We start from the raw sequence: 20,237 nt of genomic DNA, 5'->3' as shown, positions 1-20,237 counted from the left end.
TTTTTCATTTGTATGTAGTATATCTATATGACAATCACAAATAAAAAATTAAATTATAATAATGTATTTACGCATTGATCGCTTAAATTTCTACAGTATATTATTTTTAAATTAAATAGGTATATGTACAATTTTATAAATCTTTCTATTTTAATTCAGGTTATACAACCCAACTATGAACAGTACCTACAAAAAAGAAATCAATTAAAGTTATAATTACAGTAAACATGTGGGATATTAGACTACTGAAACTTACGCCTTGGTGAGAAATTATGATGATGCGTTACTCTTATATGAATATCTTGAGTTTCACCTGTAATTCGGAGTAATTTTAAATTATTTAAACTAACGGTTTATTTTCTAAACGTTATTGTATAAGCGCTAAAGTTATTAATTACATCACTCAATCAGGCTTACAAAATTTCAATGAAATAAAAACTCATAACGAGTTACTAGTAAAATTTTGTGGAATACAAGTAAACAGCTTCTATCTCTCTTTAGAAAAATGATTTTACAAAGAACATTGTTTTTTCAACTTTATTATCTTGTAGTACATTCTTTGCAATATTGCAATACATTAATAAAATTCATAAATTATTGTTTTTAATATTTTATATTAAAATAATACAGATTATTAGTGTTTTATTGCCTTGTTTTGGTAAAATTTATTTAATCCATTGAAAAAAATCTCTTGAGCTTTTTTCAGCAGGTACATTTAAGCCATACCCTTATTTAGAAATATAGTACAATAGTACTCAAAATGGAATGTTTTATACATTATTGTGAAAATGTGTAAATGAACTATAAAACTGTAATAATATAAAAAATTAATATACATTTTACAACCATGATTCGGCAAAATGTATCAGACGTACATTAAACATGAAAATACCCCTAAAGAGAGAAGGCCACGTTTTTATTGTAGTAATCCGTTAAGAATTCCATTGTATTATACACACCGGTATAATATTTTCTTTCATCTTTGTTAGAGCATATACAGAATATCACACGTACACAATATTAAAAAACAAACTAAAATTATACCAGTCTAATTTTAACAGATTTCATACAACTATGCAGAATTTTATTTTTTTTTATAAGTTCACATGGACAAAAAATCTGAATATTGGAAAAATAGTACTTATTTTGTTGTAATTAGATGCAGTATTAAATTTGGAAATAAAAATTACGGGGAAACGAGATAATAAAGCATGCGGTTAATTTCACTCGGGTTGCTGTTGCAATACGTGCTAATTAGAATCGGGACGTTTAACGTCGTCAGTTCCAACAGCCATAGAAGTACTAGGCTTATTAACAGTCCTATCACGTGGCGTACCTGCGTTGCCATGGTCGTAAAATCTAGGCATATCGCACTGTTCACATTTGTTCAATAAGGGATGATTGTCAAATGTGCACATCCTACAGACCCAGGAAGGTTCCTCCCGTTCTTCTACCAGTTCGTTTCTCGTAGGCTCCGGTCTCCAGACCGGTGGTCGATCCGGCAACGGTGGCGGCAAGTTGGATGGTAAAACAGGTTGACTTGTGTAAATATCTTGATAAAATTCTTCATTCGTCTCACCCAAAGGCACTTTGACAAACGATTACAAATATATCATTTTCAATCGCTTGCTTTGCTATTTTTAGTTGCAATAATAATATTAATAAACTTATTTATTTATCACAGTGAGCTTACCTTGAAGATCGGACCACTGGTCGACCTGTTCAGCTAATTTGTCACATTCCAGTTGTAACTGGTAGATTTCGCTCTGCAATTTCTTTTTCAATTTCTAAAACATAAACAGATAACAGAAAATATTACTGAAAAAATAAAGATCACGCGGAACTAAACTTTAGTTTACTTTATTTATCGGATCTTACTAAAGGCGATGACGAAGCATCAAATGGTTTTATAAGAATCTGTAGTTCCTTTTTCATCGCTTCCAGTCTACCTTTCTCAGCATTCAGTTCCTTGGCAAGCTTCTCCTTCCTTGCTAGTTGTTCCGCAACCAATTTCTTCTGATGATCTGCCACTGAAATCAAAGAAAAATTTTACTAAGGGAAATTAAGAAAACTTATGAGCAAAGTGTTTTTATTTTTTGCAAGAATTGACGTCACAATCGAAAATGTCTTAGGCAGCGTGACGTATCAATGGGAACATTTCTTATTGTTCGGTGAAGTGGAAGTTAAATCGATCCGAACGGCGAGAACCTTTAAATTGTGACAAATAGCGAGCGAGGAGGCGCGACAGTGGAGAGCTCACGAACAGGAACGAATCAGGTGGTCCGCATACATAGCCGTCGTATTTCTAGCTATGTATAAATGGAGCGTGGGGCCAGGAATGCGTAAATATCGTTCTTGCTGCTTTGCGTGGGCGTTAAATGTGCGACTGTACGATCCATACGAAAATATGACTCTGCTCTACGGACAAACACTTTAGCAAAGTGAAAATGTTTGTATCCACGTGCGCTCGACGCAAGGTGACATAGCTCAGAGATATAAAGCGTCGATCGTTTCTCAAATTGGCATATCGAAGAATTGTTATGATTGTTTCTTTATCCATAAGAACGAATTTCGAAGATGTATCGCATTCTCATCAATAACGTGGTGCGGTACCTTGGTTGAACGGCGAGTCATCATCTTCTGGCGGATTGTTGTTTTGCGTTAGCTCGAAAGGGGGCGTGGATGGTGGAGTGATGGTTTTGGGCCCAGATGGCGTCGTCGGTAGACTACTGCTTGTTGCTGCTATACTATTTGTTACTAACGGCACGGATGGAGTCGTTGGCGCGCTCATAGTTGTCGTTGGTCTGGGTAATTGACTCGGTGGACCGGATGGAAGCCCTAGAAATGGAAAATCCATATCGATTTTTTGCTCACTCATCCTTTGAGTTATGAAGGCGAATTAGAGGTGATTTATGCTATACGATAAGGGACTGGCACAGCACCGACTGACAAATTGGTTGTATAGGAGCGTAGACGCATCTTCTATACGTCCTCAATCAACGTGCCACTTGCCAGTGCAGTATAGTACAAAGAGCGATTTATACTATACTGTATTGGACTGACACAACCCCGAAAGACATTAATTGAAGAAGCATAAACATATCTCCCATGCTCCTTCAACGATTATTTTGGTTAACGCTGAATAATATAAATCGACCCTTAATCAGCCTTTATACGTTACCTGGAGGCCTTTGCGGTGCCATTTGCACGGGAGGCACCAGACTGGTAGGTCTCGTGGGACCCATCGGTGGCCGGATTCTTGCAGCCGCTACACTTCCAACGCTACCAGGCCCTATGCTGATTTGTAAACGACTTTGAAAGCCACGGGGATCTAGCGACGAGGTGGAATAGGTCAAACTGGATCCCTGTGATCTAATATCGATCGGCGCTTGTGGCTCCGACGATGGTGGTCTCAGAGTAAGACTGACCGAAGTATAACTTCTGGTTTGATCCGTTCGAGCGGTGCTATTCCCATTCCCAATGGAGATCTGCGGATCAACGTAGTGAGGCCGAGGCTCCACAGCAAGGTCGGTCCTCTTACAGAGTGCAGGCACTGTGCGAAAATCTGCGTACAAATGAAAACATGATAAACAACGTATTCCCTACCTTTCTAGGTTATGTTCCTCGCAAAGAGTCTCTCTACGAAGAAGCTTAAGGGAGGCATGATCATTGGTGGTCTTTTATCCGTCGAGAGATGAATTTGCATGAAATATCGTACCGCGGTCAGCTGCGGGGCTGCACGCAACGTTAACATTAAGCTCAAAGCCCGGTGTCCCATTAGAAGCTGTGCTAAGACCGTTCAAAGGCCTGGAAAGCTCGTCGTCGAAGAAGCAGCCTCGGCTGGTGGAGATGGGGGGTGCTGATGATGGGGTAGCTGTCGTTACTAGTAACGGCGTCGTTGGGCTGTTTAAGATGCTTTCACGATTGCAGTAACCAATGGGAGATTTTGGCGCGAAATCTCCGATATCCAATAAGGCCGGCCGATGGTTACGGCTGCTATTACTCGAGCAGACTGGTTCTGATTGGCCCTGGACACTCGAGCGTTGCTGTGATTGGTTCAGAGCGCAGCAACGTTGCTGAACGCATTTCGACCGTGGTTCCTGAAGATGATGGCGTTGATGCTGCTGCAAGTTGGTGGATGGTGCTGGTGGCGGGAAAGCTCCTGGTGATGGACGGGATTCCTGGGTTGCTCGGAGGGTTCTGGCGCAAGTCTCCCGATCGTGGCTGTTCTGCAACGCACGCGACCTCCATCAGCGTTAACTATGCCTTCCCCCTCTTTTTTTCTTCTCTAACAGTAACCTTTCTAACCTCGTCTCCATTCAAATGTATGTATAAACAATATATAATATTATAAAACATTAGTAGTCCAACACTGTTAGGCGTATTACGAAGAAAATTATTCAAGCTCCACGCTCGTGCAAGCCTTTAGGAAGAGTCCTCGACGATCGATTGTTAACGGTCGCAGTCATTACATACAAGTGATACAAGTTTGATTAATGACGTCATTTTCCATTGCAACGGTCATTGGATTAGTGAATTTAGTAGCGGAGAAACCAGGTAAGCTTTACTAGAACGTTCTATAGGATTGATTAGAATCATTCAGCGTTTGAAATCTCGCACCTTGGAGCCTTGATCTAGGAAAGCCAAAGAAAGGATCGGCTCGAGCTTTTGCAGGTTATCCCGGATCAAGTCTCCAGGCAACCGGAAGTTTGGCACCTATACCTGGGCGATGCACTGGGAAACGACGTGATCAGGGAGCGCAGGGAACTGCTGCTTCAGCTCGTGGAACAGCTGCATGATAGCGATGTTAGAGCAGTGGCACTCCCCCATCGTGGGCCCCCATCCTCCTGCTAGGGCCTACCTGCATACCATTTTGTAAGTTTTTCTTCTTTTTTTTCAGAGCTCGGAACACGTCGCAGCAAGTAACAAATAATATTAGACGCCAAATGTTATTACAGTGTTGGATTATTATCTGACGAGTAAAAGCACTGTGAAATATATTTTGGGAGAGCGACAATTTCTACAGTCTCAATGACGAAAACAGGGAACGCGTGTCATGGGTGAATTTATGACGGATCTCTCCCGACAAATGACGATGGAGGCTAAGTAACAAACTTGCGGAGCGTGGAATTCGCCAGAGAACACTGTTAAAAATAGTGAGAGAAAAAAAGAATTGAGAGGATTTGCAAGGCAGCAATGAGTGCTTTGCCAAAAATTCCTATTATAATACCGTATATGCCACGAGTACCGGGTTCTTTGCTGGCTTTTTCTTCCTGCTTGCACTCTCTCTCGACGGCATATCCTCTCGTATTTATAAACCCTGCTGGCTGACCCATTTTTCAAGAAAAGCGCACGCGACGTATGAGAGAGCCTTCCGCTACGTATGTACAGGGTGCTTGGAAAAAAGCCGGTAAGAGTTTGTTGAAGTTTAATGACTGGTGATTTAATTATGTTTCAACATTATCCTTTTATGTATTAATAAAGAGATGGAAAACGAAGGATTGCTGAAGAAATGGCTGAATGTTCTATGTACCAGTCTACGAGTTTGCAGTTGATGTTCAGTGAAAGGAAAATTGGCATTGATCTGGATCGCTTTGCGAAATTCGGGAACTGCTTGGAATTGGATATAATCTGAAGAGCAAGGAGGTGTACAGGTTGAAAACTGCGGGACATCCGGTACGTGATGAAATTGGCAGCCTCCGCCCGCCAGTGGAGAGTTAGCGGACACCTGTGCTGCGTGCCACATTATTAGATGACGCTGTGTGCGTGACACGCCCACGCGCAGACGTATACATACAGATAAAATCCGCATAAATATTTCTCCTTAGCGGTATAAGATAATCGACTCTGATCTTCTTACAAAATAAGTATATTTTGCGCATTCGTTTGAAGAAAAGATGAGTTAAACTTCGTGGTCATTTCGTTTAATCGAGCTCGACATTCTGCGTAGCTCCCAAGTTTCGGAAGAGACGAGGGAAGAGAAAAAAGTCAAATAAAGCTGCATGAACTTGGCAGGCGAGACGGCGAGTGGGCCGCAGAGCATAAGAGGCGGCAGGCAGCGATTGAAGTTGTAATGCGAGGTGGTTCGAATTCTGTCGCTGCGTTTGCCAGCCGGCTCGCTTGTGCCAAAGCTCTTTTTTCACTGACGTACAAGCCGATATAGAACACACGAATACCGATTTCGCTATCCCGGCTATTCGGCAAAGTCAACATTTTTACAATCCACGAAGAGGACCGAGAACAAAAACTCCTGTTGTTGTTGGTTTAGAATAAGATATTGATGATAAATTTTAAATAGTGATATTTTTTAATTAGGATAAGGAAGAATCGGTAGACCTGGACGGATATTAAGGGAAGAGAATGAATTCCAGCAGGTAGAAAAAGATATTTGTACGTCGAATAAAAACATCGTGGCAAAATATCACCGTTGATTTGATTATACGGCGAAGCGACAATTTATTTTAAAAAGTAAAGATGCAAAGGTTTCTGACGTCATGGCTTCCGATTTCCTTCACATTCCATAAACTTTTCTCACTAATGTGTGATTATACACTCTCTTTGATAATGAATATTTTTTTCGAGGTATGTTACTTTTTATACACATAGACTATTAAGGAGAGATACTTGATATTAGTATACTATTTACATAATGTTATTCAGGAGAGGCCGAGGTGTATACTGTGAAACTGGATCAAAAATGAAAAGGGTGTTCATAAGTCATCGTTCCGGCACCTGTTGCTTCACGCTTGGTGACAAATTCGATATACAGAGCCCTACATCTCCGACTCGCATGAAATTATTAAAGCACGCTTGTTAAATGTTAAGACAATAACGTTCTGTAATAAATTTTAAAATAACGAGCTTTACCCAAAATTATAAAGCATCGCGTTTTAGCCGTCCTACCGATAGAACGGAATCTTCTACGTGCTTGAAAGGAAACGAAATTATTATTGAATAAATTTTAAATAAACGTCGCGTAAGCCAGACCATAAAATAGAGTGAGTGAACGCTGTTAAACGAATTGAACTAGTCTCGTGATCATAGATGTAGAGTCGCACGTGAGCAGCGTGCAGTTAAATCCATCAATGAACTTCAGAATTTATAACATCCGTCGTCTCAGAATTTTCATTTCAGGTAGCCCACTTAAAAGCGTAGACAGATATATCGATTAACTAATTATTTTCGTGCTTCCGTTCCACGAAACACTTTTAGAATTACGTTTTGCACATATGTATATTTAAAAGAAGTTATTGTGAACAGACTTGATAGCATAAATAAATAGTCATTTTGTTTTTATTTCTTTTAACATTCGGTAAAACTAGTTTTCTTGTAAACAGAGAGGAGCGGCTTTTCATTTTTGGCAAGTCGGAGATAAGGTAATATATCGAACAGGCAAGAAGCGGAAATGTAAAATTGCAGCAATAATTTGGCATAAAGGTTATAATATTGGAAAGTAATGGAGGTATTGGCCGAGAACGATGGTCATTTATTGGTTTGATATTTTTGTTTAGGAACAGATGGAATATATCTTTATTGGGAATAATAGTGAGATAATACATTGTTACTAGATTGTATATCCCGTGCATTCCGAGGCAGGTGTATTTTGGTGTCGCGTGGAGTGGAGCTTACGGGTAAAAGTCAGGAGATTGCTTGTAGTACTGTAGTTTTATGTGCCCTTCCCCCTCCCAGAGTAAAAATTGCCAAGAGGCAAAGCCATGAAGAGCCGCTGATTTTTCCAGCCCGTCGCAGCTGCTTTTAGAAATGATTTGATCGTCTTGAAAAACAAGTAAGTAGGCGTTCAACTTACCGTACGGCAACCATTGGATAATTGTAGCGCGAACTTGCAACGACACTTGGCGCACTTTTCAAATTCTCCACTTGTATATTGTTCGACCCTTCCAATTAGCTAATTTCATTCGTCGTATCGCACACGTTTCCAATCGATGCCAATTTATTTCTCAAATTTTCACAGTTTTTCCAGTTACGAGCAATGCGCCGACCGTCCGTCGAGTCCACTGATCAGCTGTGCACTGCGTACTAGGAGACTGAAAAATCAAATGAACAACTATTCTTTCAAAGTCTGTACATCCTTTAAAAATTAGTCTTCCTCTAATTCAATTTTTATAAGGTTTAATTAATTTTTTACCTAATAGCCACCAAAAGCTTTCTGCCAATTTCGAAAACTGAATATATATTTTGCTTTTGTGACCAACGTAGTCAAGATGGCCGCTGAAGAGCAGGTTTTCACTATTTATGAATGGAAGCGCGATGTCGTAGGTCAAAAAGAAGGGGAATGCCGCGTGCTATTTTAAAAACCTTCACAAACCAAGCGGCTATCAACATTTTCCATGTAAATATACTGCATATTTAGCCTTTATAATTTTCTTTAGCGAATATTTTCCGTGGAGCTTCAGTTTTTATCCTCTATTTGTTTGGAATTTTTCCTCTAAGGAAAGATTCTTTCAAAATAAAATAACTTGAAATTTACAGATATAAATAAACTACCATTAAGGAGGAATCAATGCAAGGATAGACTCACGAAGGATGAGGAAAAAAGAAGATGCCATGATAAACTGAGAGTCACGTTTAATATGTATTTTATTATCGATTTTTCGATTAGCATATACAAGAGCACGATAAAATACTGCCATCCCTAAAAAGTGGGACGTTCGTACAAATGCCAAAATATCTAATTGTTACCAAATGCGGTATGTTCTTTATAGCACTCATAGCGCACATTTATCACTTTAAATGCTACTTTGAGAACTCCATACGAAATTCGTCAAAAATATACGATAGTGTTAGAATATTTTGCCAGAACTCGAATATTCCCTTCACCTGACAGAATTCGTACATTCAGTCAGCTTATTTTTGCTTTTTAAAGGTACACTATTACCTTTGCTATATTATATAATTAAGCGTTTACCGAACGAAATATTGCGAGTCCACGAATTTTACACGGGTCAAAGCTACATACAAATGGTACGTAGTAGAAAAATATAAATCAGAGATTATTATCTCTGCCTGCGGAGCTTATTCATTCAAGCGCATGTTTATACAAAACTCCGTGTCTCTTGGGGTAAAAAAGCTAATTCTTTTACATTTCGACTCCTCGGGCGATTGGTTGGGTTTTAATCATAATTTATAGCATGTATTAAGAACAACTTAGGTCGAAATAGCTTCATTGGCACAAACGAAGCAATCTCCTGCTAATTCGTCCAGGTTCAACAAAGTCTTATGCTTGAATACATACAAAAAATAAAAAAAATATATCCTGACTTTAAGCGTTAAAAATGACGATTTGCTTTTTCGATTGACTACGACATGTAGCAGGAGAATTGCATCCTATTTGCCACTTATTTTCATAACGATGTTGTCGAATCTGAGATCTTAGACTCGACGTCGAAGGTTCAGCCTAGTCGTCGTTGACCTCGATTGGGATGCTGGTGGTAAACGTTGGAGTCTCTAATTCCTCATGCTTCTTCATTTTCATGCTCTGTAAAAAATTTAAATTAACAATTAGTCATTAAACGTGCAATACAGTTCAAATTTCAATATAACACAATATACTATTACAAGTAAAATTATTTTAAAATCAAATTCTAAGCTTTAATTATCGACTGGTAGATCTTTGTAATCGTTAATCAACTAATGGAATTAGTACAGAAAAATGCGTAGTGTCTCACAACAAGGTCAGTGTTGATAGAATTTAATTCTGTCCCATCTAAACTGCTGTTCCATGTTAATTAACGAGTTACAAGCGAAACAAAAATACTCCATTAAAAAGAGAATATTGTTACAGGGAGTTTTTCACGAGCAAAAGAAGCACCACTATTTGAGAAGATTTTAACGAAGCAAGGAATATTGAGGTGTATTTGGAAGGACAAGATGGTTCGTGGAAAAAATATTGCTATACTGGATGATCACCTGTTGCAGCTTATAGTGATTGATGATATCTTGATCTGCTGGACAGCTCTGAAGAAAAGCATCAAGCCTGTACATATGGTGCATGTATCGCCAGAGGTGAACGAGAGTCTCAGGAATCTCAAAGTCTGCAAAGTATTTGCCAGCAACCCTGATATGCTGCAGTCTTGGCATTAATTCACAGTCGAAGCAGCACATAGTATCGCCAGTTAAAAAGCGTGTGCCTTTACGACCAAGATGCTCATCGATCTTGCGTAGATGAGCCATAAGCGATGACGACTTGGGATCCTTGTCTTTGTCCTTCGCATTAAGCAGCAACAGCTTCAATTTCTACCAAACAAAACGATAAACCACATATTATTTCAACTTTACTCACTCAATGATCAAACCGAGTATACAATAATAATAATAATAATTCTTACACTGAAAAGGTTTTCAATGAGAGTAGCTACTTCCTTATCCTGTACAAAGAGATTGTGACCACCTGGGATATTTTTCATAATGTGTCTCTCGATTTTTTCATTTTCCAAGATGGCGTCGCCATTGTCGATCAGAATTGGCGGTGGTGTCGCCTGGAAATTGGTACGGAAGTCTGGCGGTGGTTTCTGCATGTCTACCGTCGTTACTTTCAGTGAAATCGTTTTCAGTTCAGCGAGAAGGTACAGATCCATGAAATACTCTTGACAGAACAAGCAAGCTCCTTTCCTACGACCATCGATCGTCGACGCCTGAAACACAATTATAAAACTTTATACACTGTATCTAACATCATGAAATCTCCATTTATATACTCTACTTTCGATAATATTCTTTTGTACATTTACAAACTCAAATAGGAATTGCTTGTTCGCGTCTCAACGACGTATTGTACATTAATATTGTATAAGTTTTGAGTTTAGGATACGTTGTTTAAATTATTCCGAGGAATTTTTATCATGAATTAAGTGCTGCTAGCATCGATCAGGCGAATCGAGAGTATCGGATGTTCTCGTTTCACCTCCGTTACGGTTTATTTAGTCGTTCAATGACGCACCCCGTTCTAATCGTTTCAGAATAAGCTGTAATGTCAACAAGCACGATTCTACGTGTTAACGCAGCATCCTCGAAGGGGAGAACATGAAAGGAAAATTCAAATGTGATTGATCGATTGAAACGAAGATGGATGGATCTAGCAAAGCGTTTTTTAGGTCGATCAATTCCCTAATAACAGTACTCAGTGATACCAGAATTCAGCTTTCTTGCTGCAAAAACACAATTACGTTCTTATGTGATATGTGTATATATTTATCCCCCTCTATTAGTCTTTTTGTTGCATAAAGGCTTAATTTTGATATCACTGGTAATATTATGACCAGGTTTGAAGAATATTTTTGTTTGACCTCTGTTATAGTTTATTTAGTTATTCAATGACGCACCCTGTCTTAATAGTTTCAGGACAAACTGTAACGTCAATAAGCATGTTTCTACGTATTGAAGCAATATCCTTATAGAGGAGAACACGAAAGGAAAATTCAAATGTGAAGGATCGATTGAACCGAAGATGGATGGATCTAGCAAAGTGTTTTTGAGGTCGATCGATTTCCCAATAGCAGCACTACTATTGGATTTGAGGGAAACGAAGCGATCGTGACCTCGAGTTAAAAACTGAGAAGCAAAGCGAAGAACCGTGAAGAAACGCCGGCGGTGGTTGCTGTTCTCCAGAGAGATTTAGGAGTGCTCGTTGTCGTCTCCTCGTAGGTCTTGCGAATTCATGGATCAAATGTCACGAGAGACCAAGAACCGAGGAGCGTCTTCTTCCATTTCGAATCGTTGTCGTCCAACTCCTTCGTTGTTATATTCGACTGGAGTCCTTTCTCTCTTACGAAAGTACGACTGAAATTTAACGCGTCGAAACAAACGTGTTGCTCTTTGCCTCTGGTTGTTACATGAAAATGCACGTGCTATTATCCCCCCTCCCCCCACACACGTTTCTCTATCAGTAAATAAGCTTTTGTTCAATAGCAATCGCTGAATCTTTCGTGGTCAAAGCGATCACACGCTAAAGCGTTTTTATTAATGACACAGATATAACAAATATTATTCGCTGCATCAATTTGTAAATGCGTTTTAATTGATAAGAAAAAATGGATTTATTGTTCAATGGCATTGTACTGTTAACTGTTAAGCGTTCGGTGGTTAGGTTTCTAAGAAATAATGTGTACGTCGAGTCACAGAGTCTTAGAGTAGTTTTTTTTTAGATGTAAAAGCATTGTGTAACTCAGGATCCTAGAGAAACGGAGGAAAAAGATTCTTCTGGTGAAAATTATTGTAGATAATTAATGACTCGTCACGAACAATTTGTAGAATTGGAAAAATGTTAGTTTCCGCGCAATAGACGAATTCATGGCAGATGAGACAATTGAATCGTGAATCAATGCAGCAGCGTGTTTGAAATGAGTGAAATTGCGATTAAATTTAGAAATCAAGTGGAATCGAGTAGCTCGAACGATATAAAGGCCTCATAAATCTTGTATGCAAAAGTAGTTTTTATTGTTCAGCCATATTGCGTTTACCTTGAGCAAGCTTGAATCTCGAGAGAAAAGTGCTGATTGAAATAGTTGGGCGCAACAGGCGGTACTTAGGAATTTGCTTCGGTCGGCCAGTGGGTGTCACGTGTCCTGGCATTAAAGGAAGAAAAAAAAATGATTGATCGTAAATCGAATAGCCGAGAGCCACGTGGCTGATCGCGGTTTCTCTCCTTTTCCCACAGCCAGGCAATATACTTGTATAGTGCATCAAAATCAATGCATTTCCCTGAATCGCATGGAATTCCACGAATTACACGTTGAAGGGAAATCATAAAGATAAATTAAATTGCGCAAGAAGCACGTGTTTATTTTTACTTTCCCTACCTTCAACCATTTATCCAATTGATCTTTTATCACCCACGTGGCAATGGTACAAGAATTGAATACAAGGATTGCGTTTTATCCACTTTAACTGATAAATGCATGGAAAAGAACTCGGTTAAGGTATTTGGGGCCATAGAATAAAAAACGATAAAACATTTTTTAAACTTCGCTAATAACCAGTTCCTGGAATTTTACAATATCTCCGAAGCAAGTAAACCAAATGTAAATTACAATTTTCTGTTTATTATACAATATCCATTTGTAAATTTTAAACAATAACCATTTAACGATATATTTCCCAACTATTTCAAATCTGTGACCCCGAATTAGCTCGATTCGTTCAGCGCATGTTTCGAGCAAACAAAAATTCAAGCTATGTCGTAATTTTAACGTCCCACCAAGAAATCACATTGCAACGAGCATTGCAGTGGGAAATGCGAGCGCAATAAATTCTGTTAAAGTGCAATTAAATTTCCTCGCAGCGTTTCGCCGGAGAAAAGAGTTCCTCTAAACAAAGTTCCTTAACGAGTAAACTAGGAGCTGTAGGAGCGTTTACTGGGTAGTAACCGGCCGACCTTGCACTCACCGCCGATCATGCGAGGTCTTGCAAAGTGTGTCAAACGGGACGAAGCGATGACGGGGTCCTCGAGATTCTACCGTTAAACGTTCAACTTCTTCCGCTTTCCTCACGTGGAAGCAGTACATTCACATTACTGCGCTCTTGCTTCGATCTTAAAAGCCCAATATAATAATTTGCCTCGAAATACATTATTTCATAAACTCGTATCCTTGAGAAAGGATTAAATTTTAGGCGTTTAATGTATATACACGTATATAAAGGGATATTAAAATTCTATAAAAATCAGACACGAAATAGTTGCTATTTCGATCACTGGAGACGCTTCGGTCTTTAAGCGATCATCACTAGACTTTATCGCAGAGATATTTCAGGGAGGAATTGTGAATTATTTCAAGTTTATGCGTGCTTCTTCGATATATACCGCTATCTCGTTATACGTGCTACTTTACAAAGTATACATACACTGTACAGCTACAAAAAAGGGGGGATAGCGTGTGAGAGCAGGTGTATATTTGATACGCGTTTGTTTATCTGTTTGCGCAATTCGAAATGATAAGCGAAGTATTCGTTGAAGCTTAAAGATGTTTCCTAGCAGCGGTTGACACACTTGGGGACCGGTTGCAGTCGACGTATTTGAGTCGACTAATTCCAGGCTCTGTTTGTACTCTTCTGCTTGCTCGTGGATCATTCTTGGATTTAATTGCAGTAACACCATTACTCGCAGGGGCATCGCCCACTTCCGGAAGAATCACACTACGTCGAATAACTAAGTCATTTTTTTCAGGTCCTTTTTAGGCAAAGCAATGCGTTTCTCCTATGAATTCTCCAAGATCTCGATGTAACCAAGGATTCCATAGAATAGAAGCACCAGAAACATAGACCTTATCGACGGATAATTAAATTATCTAATCTGTTCATGGACGAATTCTTCCAAATTTTACTGATAAAATAATTATTATTTTTTATTAAAAATAAGAAAATTCCGAAAAGAATTTTAACATCAGTTACGTAAACTTGCAGAAAGTTGAACTTGAAGAAAAGTGTTTTTACTTCCATTTACAGCTGAATTTCAGCAAGAAAAGAGGTTGTAAAACTTTATTGGCTTAAACTTACCGTCAGAGCTATTTTTAGATTGTAAAATGGTATATAACGTCTGTTGCAGGTATTCGTTAGCTGAGATCCTATTTTTATTGGTTTATGGTTCAAAGGAGACGAGCCATGATTACTCAGGAGAGCTTTCAGCCGAATTAAGTGGATTAACGTCCATGTGATCAAATATAAGTGTAGAAAATAATGGTTGCTATACAGGTATCCCTTAATTGAAACCCCATTTTTATTGGTTTATGGATCAAAGGAAACGAGTCGTGGTTACTCAGGTAAGCTTTGAGCTAAATTAAGTGGATTAACGTCTATACGTGATCAGAGATAATACAGAAAATAATATCTGTTACAGGTATTCCTTAATTAAGATCTCATTTTTATGACTTTATGTATCAAAGGAGACGAGCAATGGTTACTCAAGAAAGCTTTGAGCTGAATTAAGTGGATTAGCGTCCACGTGACCAGAGATAAGCGTGGAAAAAAATTCTTGTGTGAAACTAGAGCACTGTGGAAAGTAATCAGGGTGCTAGATATACTAGAGGTGTTGGAGATCTTAAGGCGAAAATGCTGAAATTTAGCTGGGCGTGCACATTCGTCGTTGGTATCATTTGGAACGATAATGTATGGTATAATAGGCGTATCGCAGAGGAAGAAAATGATGTTCAGAAATTAGCATTTGATCTACTTTAGTGGTGGCGTTGTATGGAAATGAAATATTCATTTTTTGTTGCAGGTAAGGTTGTATCCTTGTCGGTTGACAGAATGAAAGCATATATAAACAGAAAGCACGTCCTGGTTCATTGTCCTGGCAAAGACTGTGTAGTTGTTGGTATAAATGGGAGCACAGTGGAGTCCAGTGGAACTGGCTGGCACGGGTCATATCAAAGATAATGTAGATTGTTCGGGGAGGAATTGGTCACCGACAATTGGAAAGATAAGAAGGACTGAGTCGAGTCTCTTCAGAGAATTGAACTGATCACTCTCGAAGAAAGTTCAATTGTAATATCTTCTTTAAGATTCCTATGTAGAATCTTTTACCTTAAGACTCTTGTTTCGCTTTTTAATCCTTTAAGAACAGAAAACTATTCATTGAAAATGATTTCTCTTTTGCAAAATCATAGTTTTTTGAGTCGCTAATTTTAATGAATTGGTTACTAACAATTGGAAGGATAAGAAAGAGGACCGAGTAGAGATTCTTTGCCAAACTGGGCTGATCGCTTTTGCGAAAGTTCACTTTAATACCTTCTGAAAAGTCTTCGTATACAGTCTTTCATCTTAGGACTATTGATTCTGTTTAAAGAACCATTTTTTATGAAAGTCACATCAGAGATAATACAGATTGTCCATGGATGAATTGGTCACTAGCAGTTGGAAAGATAAGAAAGAGGAACGAGCCGAGTCTCTCTTGAGAGAACCGGACTGATCACTCTGGCGAAAGTTCAATTGCAATATCTTCTCAACGGTCCTTACGTGCAGCCTTTTACCTTAAAACTACTGCTTCCGTTTAAGGTACCGATTTCCTTGGAAAAACTCGCTGAAAGAAAGTTCTAAGAGACTGGATCGAGTTCACTTTTGATTCAATTGAGACCTCGCTTTAGACAGAATCCTTTATTGAAAACCAAAACTATTCTCAAATTTATTTACAAGCAATAACTTATTTTTGTACCAGTCGTTATAGACGGTCTCTCTTTTTCTCAATGTGAAATATAAATCATTCGTATTCTTCTCGAAATATCTTTTCACATATCGTCAAGGTGTTCCTCCATGATGAATTTTGATTGACTTCAATGGATCCTAAAGAGGTTAGGTTTTATTTGTTTACGCTCACCCAAAATCCATCCTGTCTCGTTATATTTGACTCTGCGACCAAACTTACCACATAATCCAGTCACGAGAAGTTATTACGTCACCAAGAAACGTCTGATAAACGAATAATGATTACTCATACAATTTCAAGTTTTTCTGCGCACGAGACATCAGCAGCTGGATGGACGACTGTGCAATGTTCCTTTATCATATTTATTTTTAGTGCAATGAAATTACAGAGTTATATGATTTATTTTTGAACGCTGACTGTAAATTCTTAGTGATTGAGTGAAGAAAGATATTTGTTAAATTTGAAATGCGACTGTAATGTTTAATAATGAAATTATCTCCTTGTGCTAAATCGGTAACTCGAGTTTCAATTTTGAAGATGGAGATGAAAGAGAATTGTAATAACTAAGTTTAATCTTGTAGGTTAATATTAACAATGTTTTCGTGCGTCATTGATTTTCGTATTTTTGGCGATACTTGTTGCACGAGAAATTCTTTTCAATGGTCGAAAGAAAATTGTATTTTTTGATGCATTTAGTTATATTTTCTACCACTGTCTACCGAAGCGCTGCCGGCTGCACGAAAAACTAGTTAGCTTTCATTTTCTGTATCGCAAAAAGAGGTTAGCTAGTTTTCGCGGGAAGGCACGTGCGAGGAAAGCTTGCACGAAGCAACTTCTTGCAGTAACCACACAACGTTCATCTAGGGTTGAAACTGAATTAACACCCGGTTGTCTTTGGTGAAACTCCTTACGCAGCTTTACTTTCGAGTGTAACAGAGAAAAAATAACAGCATCGGTTAGTTTCCCTCCATTACGCGACCGCCTCCATAACTGAATAAAGAAAAATATGGCATATTTTTTTATGGAAGCTAGTGATCTTCCTTTTAACGCTATAAATAAACGTGACATTTAGCAATCCAGGAAAAATTCTCCACTGGCGGGTAAAATACGCTCGCTTTTTATTCTTTATATATCCATGAAGATTGGTGATTGACAAAATTAGAGGGTTGAAATTCGAAACGTTTAATCTGAAGTTTGCTACTTTCTTGAGAAACTACAATAAAATTTTTATAGGTAAACGGTAAGTAAAGAAGTAAAAAAATCTCTTTGATATACAAAACAATAGTATCTAACACAAGATTTTAGTTTTCAGGAAAGTCACAATTAGACCTTTTGGAATTTACACTGTTTGATTATGACACTGACTTTCACTCTATTGTATGTTTGTTGATAAATAAGTAAGCTTAGATGTTTTGTATAATCGCCTTCAGGATACTAAATCAGTAGTATAGTTAAAAATATGCAAAATATCAACAAACGGTAAATCTTTTCATTTTGGCGAGCTATTTTGTATATTTTATTATACATTCTTACTTTACAGTCACTGCGTTGATTTGTAGTTCGAATACTGCTTCGATCAAATTTCTAATGGATAACGTATAGAATAAATCGCCCTGTATACGTTTTTATTTCATGTGGAATCGTCTTATTGAAAGGGAAAATAATAACAATGGATGAGCATATGATTTAATATAGGTTTACTGTTGAAATAATAATATTCCTTAAGTGTGACATAAATGTTACACTTCCAAGTTGAATAAACAATGACGGGGCGTAGTATAAAAATGTTTACGTTGTAGAATGGTTACAATTGTTACCAAACAGCAAATTACCGCGCTAGCAGTCACAAAGTTCACGCTGAACCATTATCTGCACAGCGTGTAATGTGGAGATCACGAGGTGCGCTGATTTTTTATTTAAAATAGCGAGAGAGATATGCAGACGTTTTTCACTTATAAATCCATGAGTATTGAAAAACGAAAAAGGAAGAAGCCCTCGTACGGCTTATAAAGCCAAAGAAATAAAAGTCAAGGGTCTCTCTCTCTCCCTCTCACGACTCTCGAGGCTAATAATGACGCACCGTATGTTGCTGGTCTACCAGAACACACTCAGAGTGATGTGTACATCTGAAGAGTGTCACATGAGAAAAGAGTTTAAGTGCGCCGCAAAATCCCTTGTATGCTTGTCATTAGTCATCGAAGAATATTAAACACTTTTGGTACCAATTTGAAGCGCCGTCAATTAAATAAAGCCTTCTTGTCGAAGGAAGAACCAGCGGTAAAAGTTTGAAAGAGAGGAAAAAGGCAAATAATGTGCCAACATAAAGCCACCTCTCTCAACTTGCAGAAAAAACAGACCTTAAAAGAAAAAAGATGCGAATGAATGAGTTGCGCAACAAGTCGCACAAATTAATGACGGCTTGAGAGCAAAAATCTCTAGTTCCACTTACAATTAGCTGATCGCTGCTGTTTATTTCACTACAGTGCTGTTGCAGTCCAATTGGAAGTCGAGCCATCAATTTTACATGACTCGAGAATCCCTTGTTTTTACAATTATTAGTCATCAACGAATCTGATCGTATAATGAGACAGACGCTTTTCATCGAGTTCACAATTATAAATTTCCAGCACCAAGTAGAAAGCCTTTTCCGACAAAAAATTACAAGTTACCAGTTTGCATGAGAAACGACAGTTTTTTCTCGATTGAATAATTCAAACAAAAAGTGTGGAAACGAATTTGAGGATTGTCCAATCACGATTTAGCAAAGAAAGAAGAGATAGAGAGCGCCGTGCACTTTGAGGTATTCATAAGTGGTAGAAGAATTATTAAGACGCTTTGAGGTAGCGCTGCGAATGTATTTTGAAACGGGGAGGGGCAAAGGGAAATATGGTGATAAGAGTAGAAGTAGATTATTATATAGATAACAACAAACAGCAGCTTAGTTGGGTGTACGCCGCGCGAAATTGTCATCGGTTGAGCAGCACTGGCTTGCGTTTTACCTTTAGTGGCATTTGTAGATTAGATGGAGAAGTGAGGTAAGGTTAGGGTTAGGAAGAGGAAGGTAAGAAAAATGGAAGGAACAACTCTGTAAAAAGAGCGTATGGAGTGGTGAAGCAGAGCCATTCCACGCCCATATCGTGCACGGGACACGACGATCGTCTTTGCCATATCTCTCCCTCTCCCTCTCGTATTCTTAAACTCTTTCCCTCTCTTTTGCACGTATTCTTGCTTCAACCCACTTCCTTTTTATTCTCGTCATTTCTTCTATCACGGCATTTGCTTGCTCGCACGCGAATGCACTGTTGCGCAAACGATACGCGAAAAGACATAAGAAATACAAGTAGCATGAATTAACACGGATAACACTCACCTTTATTATCAGCTCGATTTCAGGCACATCTCCATTGGTGGTACCGTTCTCGTGATTATCGTCTGCCATTCTGGGATTGTCCTTTTGCGTATACACTGTAAGCAACTGTGAATCAAGGCACTTTTTGGCGTTCTCACGGTGAAGGTTGAAAGCCTTCCTTTTGAGACACGTTACAAAGACGAACGGAACGCACTGGAAGCTCGTGAAACACTGATGATGCACTAAGCAGTAAGCACCACGGCACTAAGCACTAACTTCTTTTCTTGCTTGTTACGTTGCGTGTGGGACCGCGCCACGACCAATCCGCGTCACACGTTAATTTCACTAACGCCGCCTGCCGGCCAATCAAACAAATACTTACTACAATATTTTGCCCGCCAATATTTTAAATTCACTATAAAACCTTCAAAGGTCATTCCGTCAAAATAATTGTATATTAATATATTCTTTTACATTTCTTGCTTGTAATTTTCCTTGTAATTGATGAAATAATACTTGTACAATTTATAAAACAATTCCTGATGCTATAATTGCAATTTAATGCATTACATCATATTATCGGGATACGTACATGAATCTTTTTAGAACCTAGGCGTAAGTGTATTACATAAATGTTATGCTCTAGAAACGCAGTACATTAACGTAGCCGTTTTAAAATAGCTTTGACAGACGCTTACGCTTACTCAACATTTCTCAAACATTGATAGTTTTTAA

General features: G+C 38.4%; 2 protein-coding genes and 2 long non-coding RNA genes across 9 annotated transcripts; 2 read left to right on the top strand and 2 right to left on the bottom strand.

Annotated features, from left to right (window-relative positions):
- Nucleotides 1–44: 44 nt before the first annotated feature.
- Tab2 (TAK1-associated binding protein 2) lies at nucleotides 45–8,008 on the bottom strand. 6 transcript variants are annotated; one of them, XM_066741259.1, is made up of 10 exons: nucleotides 7,808–8,007; nucleotides 4,723–4,861; nucleotides 3,719–4,229; nucleotides 3,182–3,565; nucleotides 2,614–2,838; nucleotides 1,879–2,030; nucleotides 1,694–1,787; nucleotides 1,337–1,588; nucleotides 257–313; nucleotides 45–186 (listed from the first exon to the last, which is right to left on the bottom strand). In XM_066741259.1, the coding sequence occupies exons 2-10, from the start codon at nucleotides 4,828–4,830 to the stop codon at nucleotides 161–163; spliced, it is 1,809 nt and encodes a 602-aa protein (XP_066597356.1). In that variant the 5' UTR covers nucleotides 4,831–4,861; nucleotides 7,808–8,007; the 3' UTR covers nucleotides 45–160. The 6 variants fall into 6 exon arrangements, with proteins under 6 accessions (XP_066597356.1, XP_066597354.1, XP_066597352.1 ...); XM_066741257.1 differs by lacking the exons at nucleotides 45–186; nucleotides 257–313 and adding an exon at nucleotides 7,558–7,752 and having other exon boundaries at nucleotides 367–1,588; nucleotides 7,808–8,008; XM_066741255.1 differs by lacking the exons at nucleotides 45–186; nucleotides 257–313 and adding an exon at nucleotides 7,558–7,749 and having other exon boundaries at nucleotides 367–1,588; nucleotides 7,808–8,008.
- On the top strand, nucleotides 5,276–7,551 carry LOC136782095 (uncharacterized). The gene is made up of 3 exons (XR_010824067.1): nucleotides 5,276–5,410; nucleotides 5,485–6,582; nucleotides 6,661–7,551. It is a non-coding gene; the product is annotated as an uncharacterized lncRNA (long non-coding RNA).
- LOC136782094 (uncharacterized) lies at nucleotides 7,974–8,591 on the top strand. Its single transcript, XR_010824066.1, has 3 exons — nucleotides 7,974–8,078; nucleotides 8,154–8,350; nucleotides 8,491–8,591. It is a non-coding gene; the product is annotated as an uncharacterized lncRNA (long non-coding RNA).
- On the bottom strand, nucleotides 8,572–19,808 carry Clic (chloride intracellular channel protein 5). Its single transcript, XM_066741260.1, has 4 exons — nucleotides 19,524–19,808; nucleotides 10,347–10,652; nucleotides 9,928–10,254; nucleotides 8,572–9,496 (listed from the first exon to the last, which is right to left on the bottom strand). The coding sequence occupies exons 1-4, from the start codon at nucleotides 19,590–19,592 to the stop codon at nucleotides 9,416–9,418; spliced, it is 783 nt and encodes a 260-aa protein (XP_066597357.1). The 5' UTR covers nucleotides 19,593–19,808; the 3' UTR covers nucleotides 8,572–9,415.
- Between the last annotated feature and the right edge of the window lie 429 nt (nucleotides 19,809–20,237).

Source organism: Prorops nasuta, unplaced genomic scaffold (genome assembly GCF_024137725.1).
Source record: "Prorops nasuta isolate Cenicafe-Biocafe unplaced genomic scaffold, Cenicafe_Pnas_1.2 PNAS00025, whole genome shotgun sequence".
Classification (NCBI taxonomy): Eukaryota; Metazoa; Arthropoda; class Insecta; order Hymenoptera; family Bethylidae; genus Prorops; species Prorops nasuta.
Note: the sequence above shows the minus strand (reverse complement) of the source record. Positions and strands in the feature narration are given on the sequence as shown.

Coding starts and splice junctions, on each gene's coding strand:
- Tab2 (XM_066741257.1), bottom strand. CDS start 4,830: ATGGGGGAGTGCCACTGCTCTAACATCGCTATCATGCAGCTGTTCCAC. Junction 2,839..3,181: donor GGCACCGCAAAGGCCTCCAG/GTAACGTATAAA, acceptor TTCCATTTCTAG/GGCTTCCATCCGGTCCACCG. Junction 1,589..1,693: donor CCAGTGGTCCGATCTTCAAG/GTAAGCTCACTG, acceptor CGTTTGTCAAAG/TGCCTTTGGGTGAGACGAAT.
- Clic (XM_066741260.1), bottom strand. CDS start 19,592: ATGGCAGACGATAATCACGAGAACGGTACCACCAATGGAGATGTGCCT. Junction 10,653..19,523: donor AAATCGAGCTGATAATAAAG/GTGAGTGTTATC, acceptor ATTGTGTTTCAG/GCGTCGACGATCGATGGTCG. Junction 10,255..10,346: donor TCATTGAAAACCTTTTCAGT/GTAAGAATTATT, acceptor TTTGTTTGGTAG/AAATTGAAGCTGTTGCTGCT.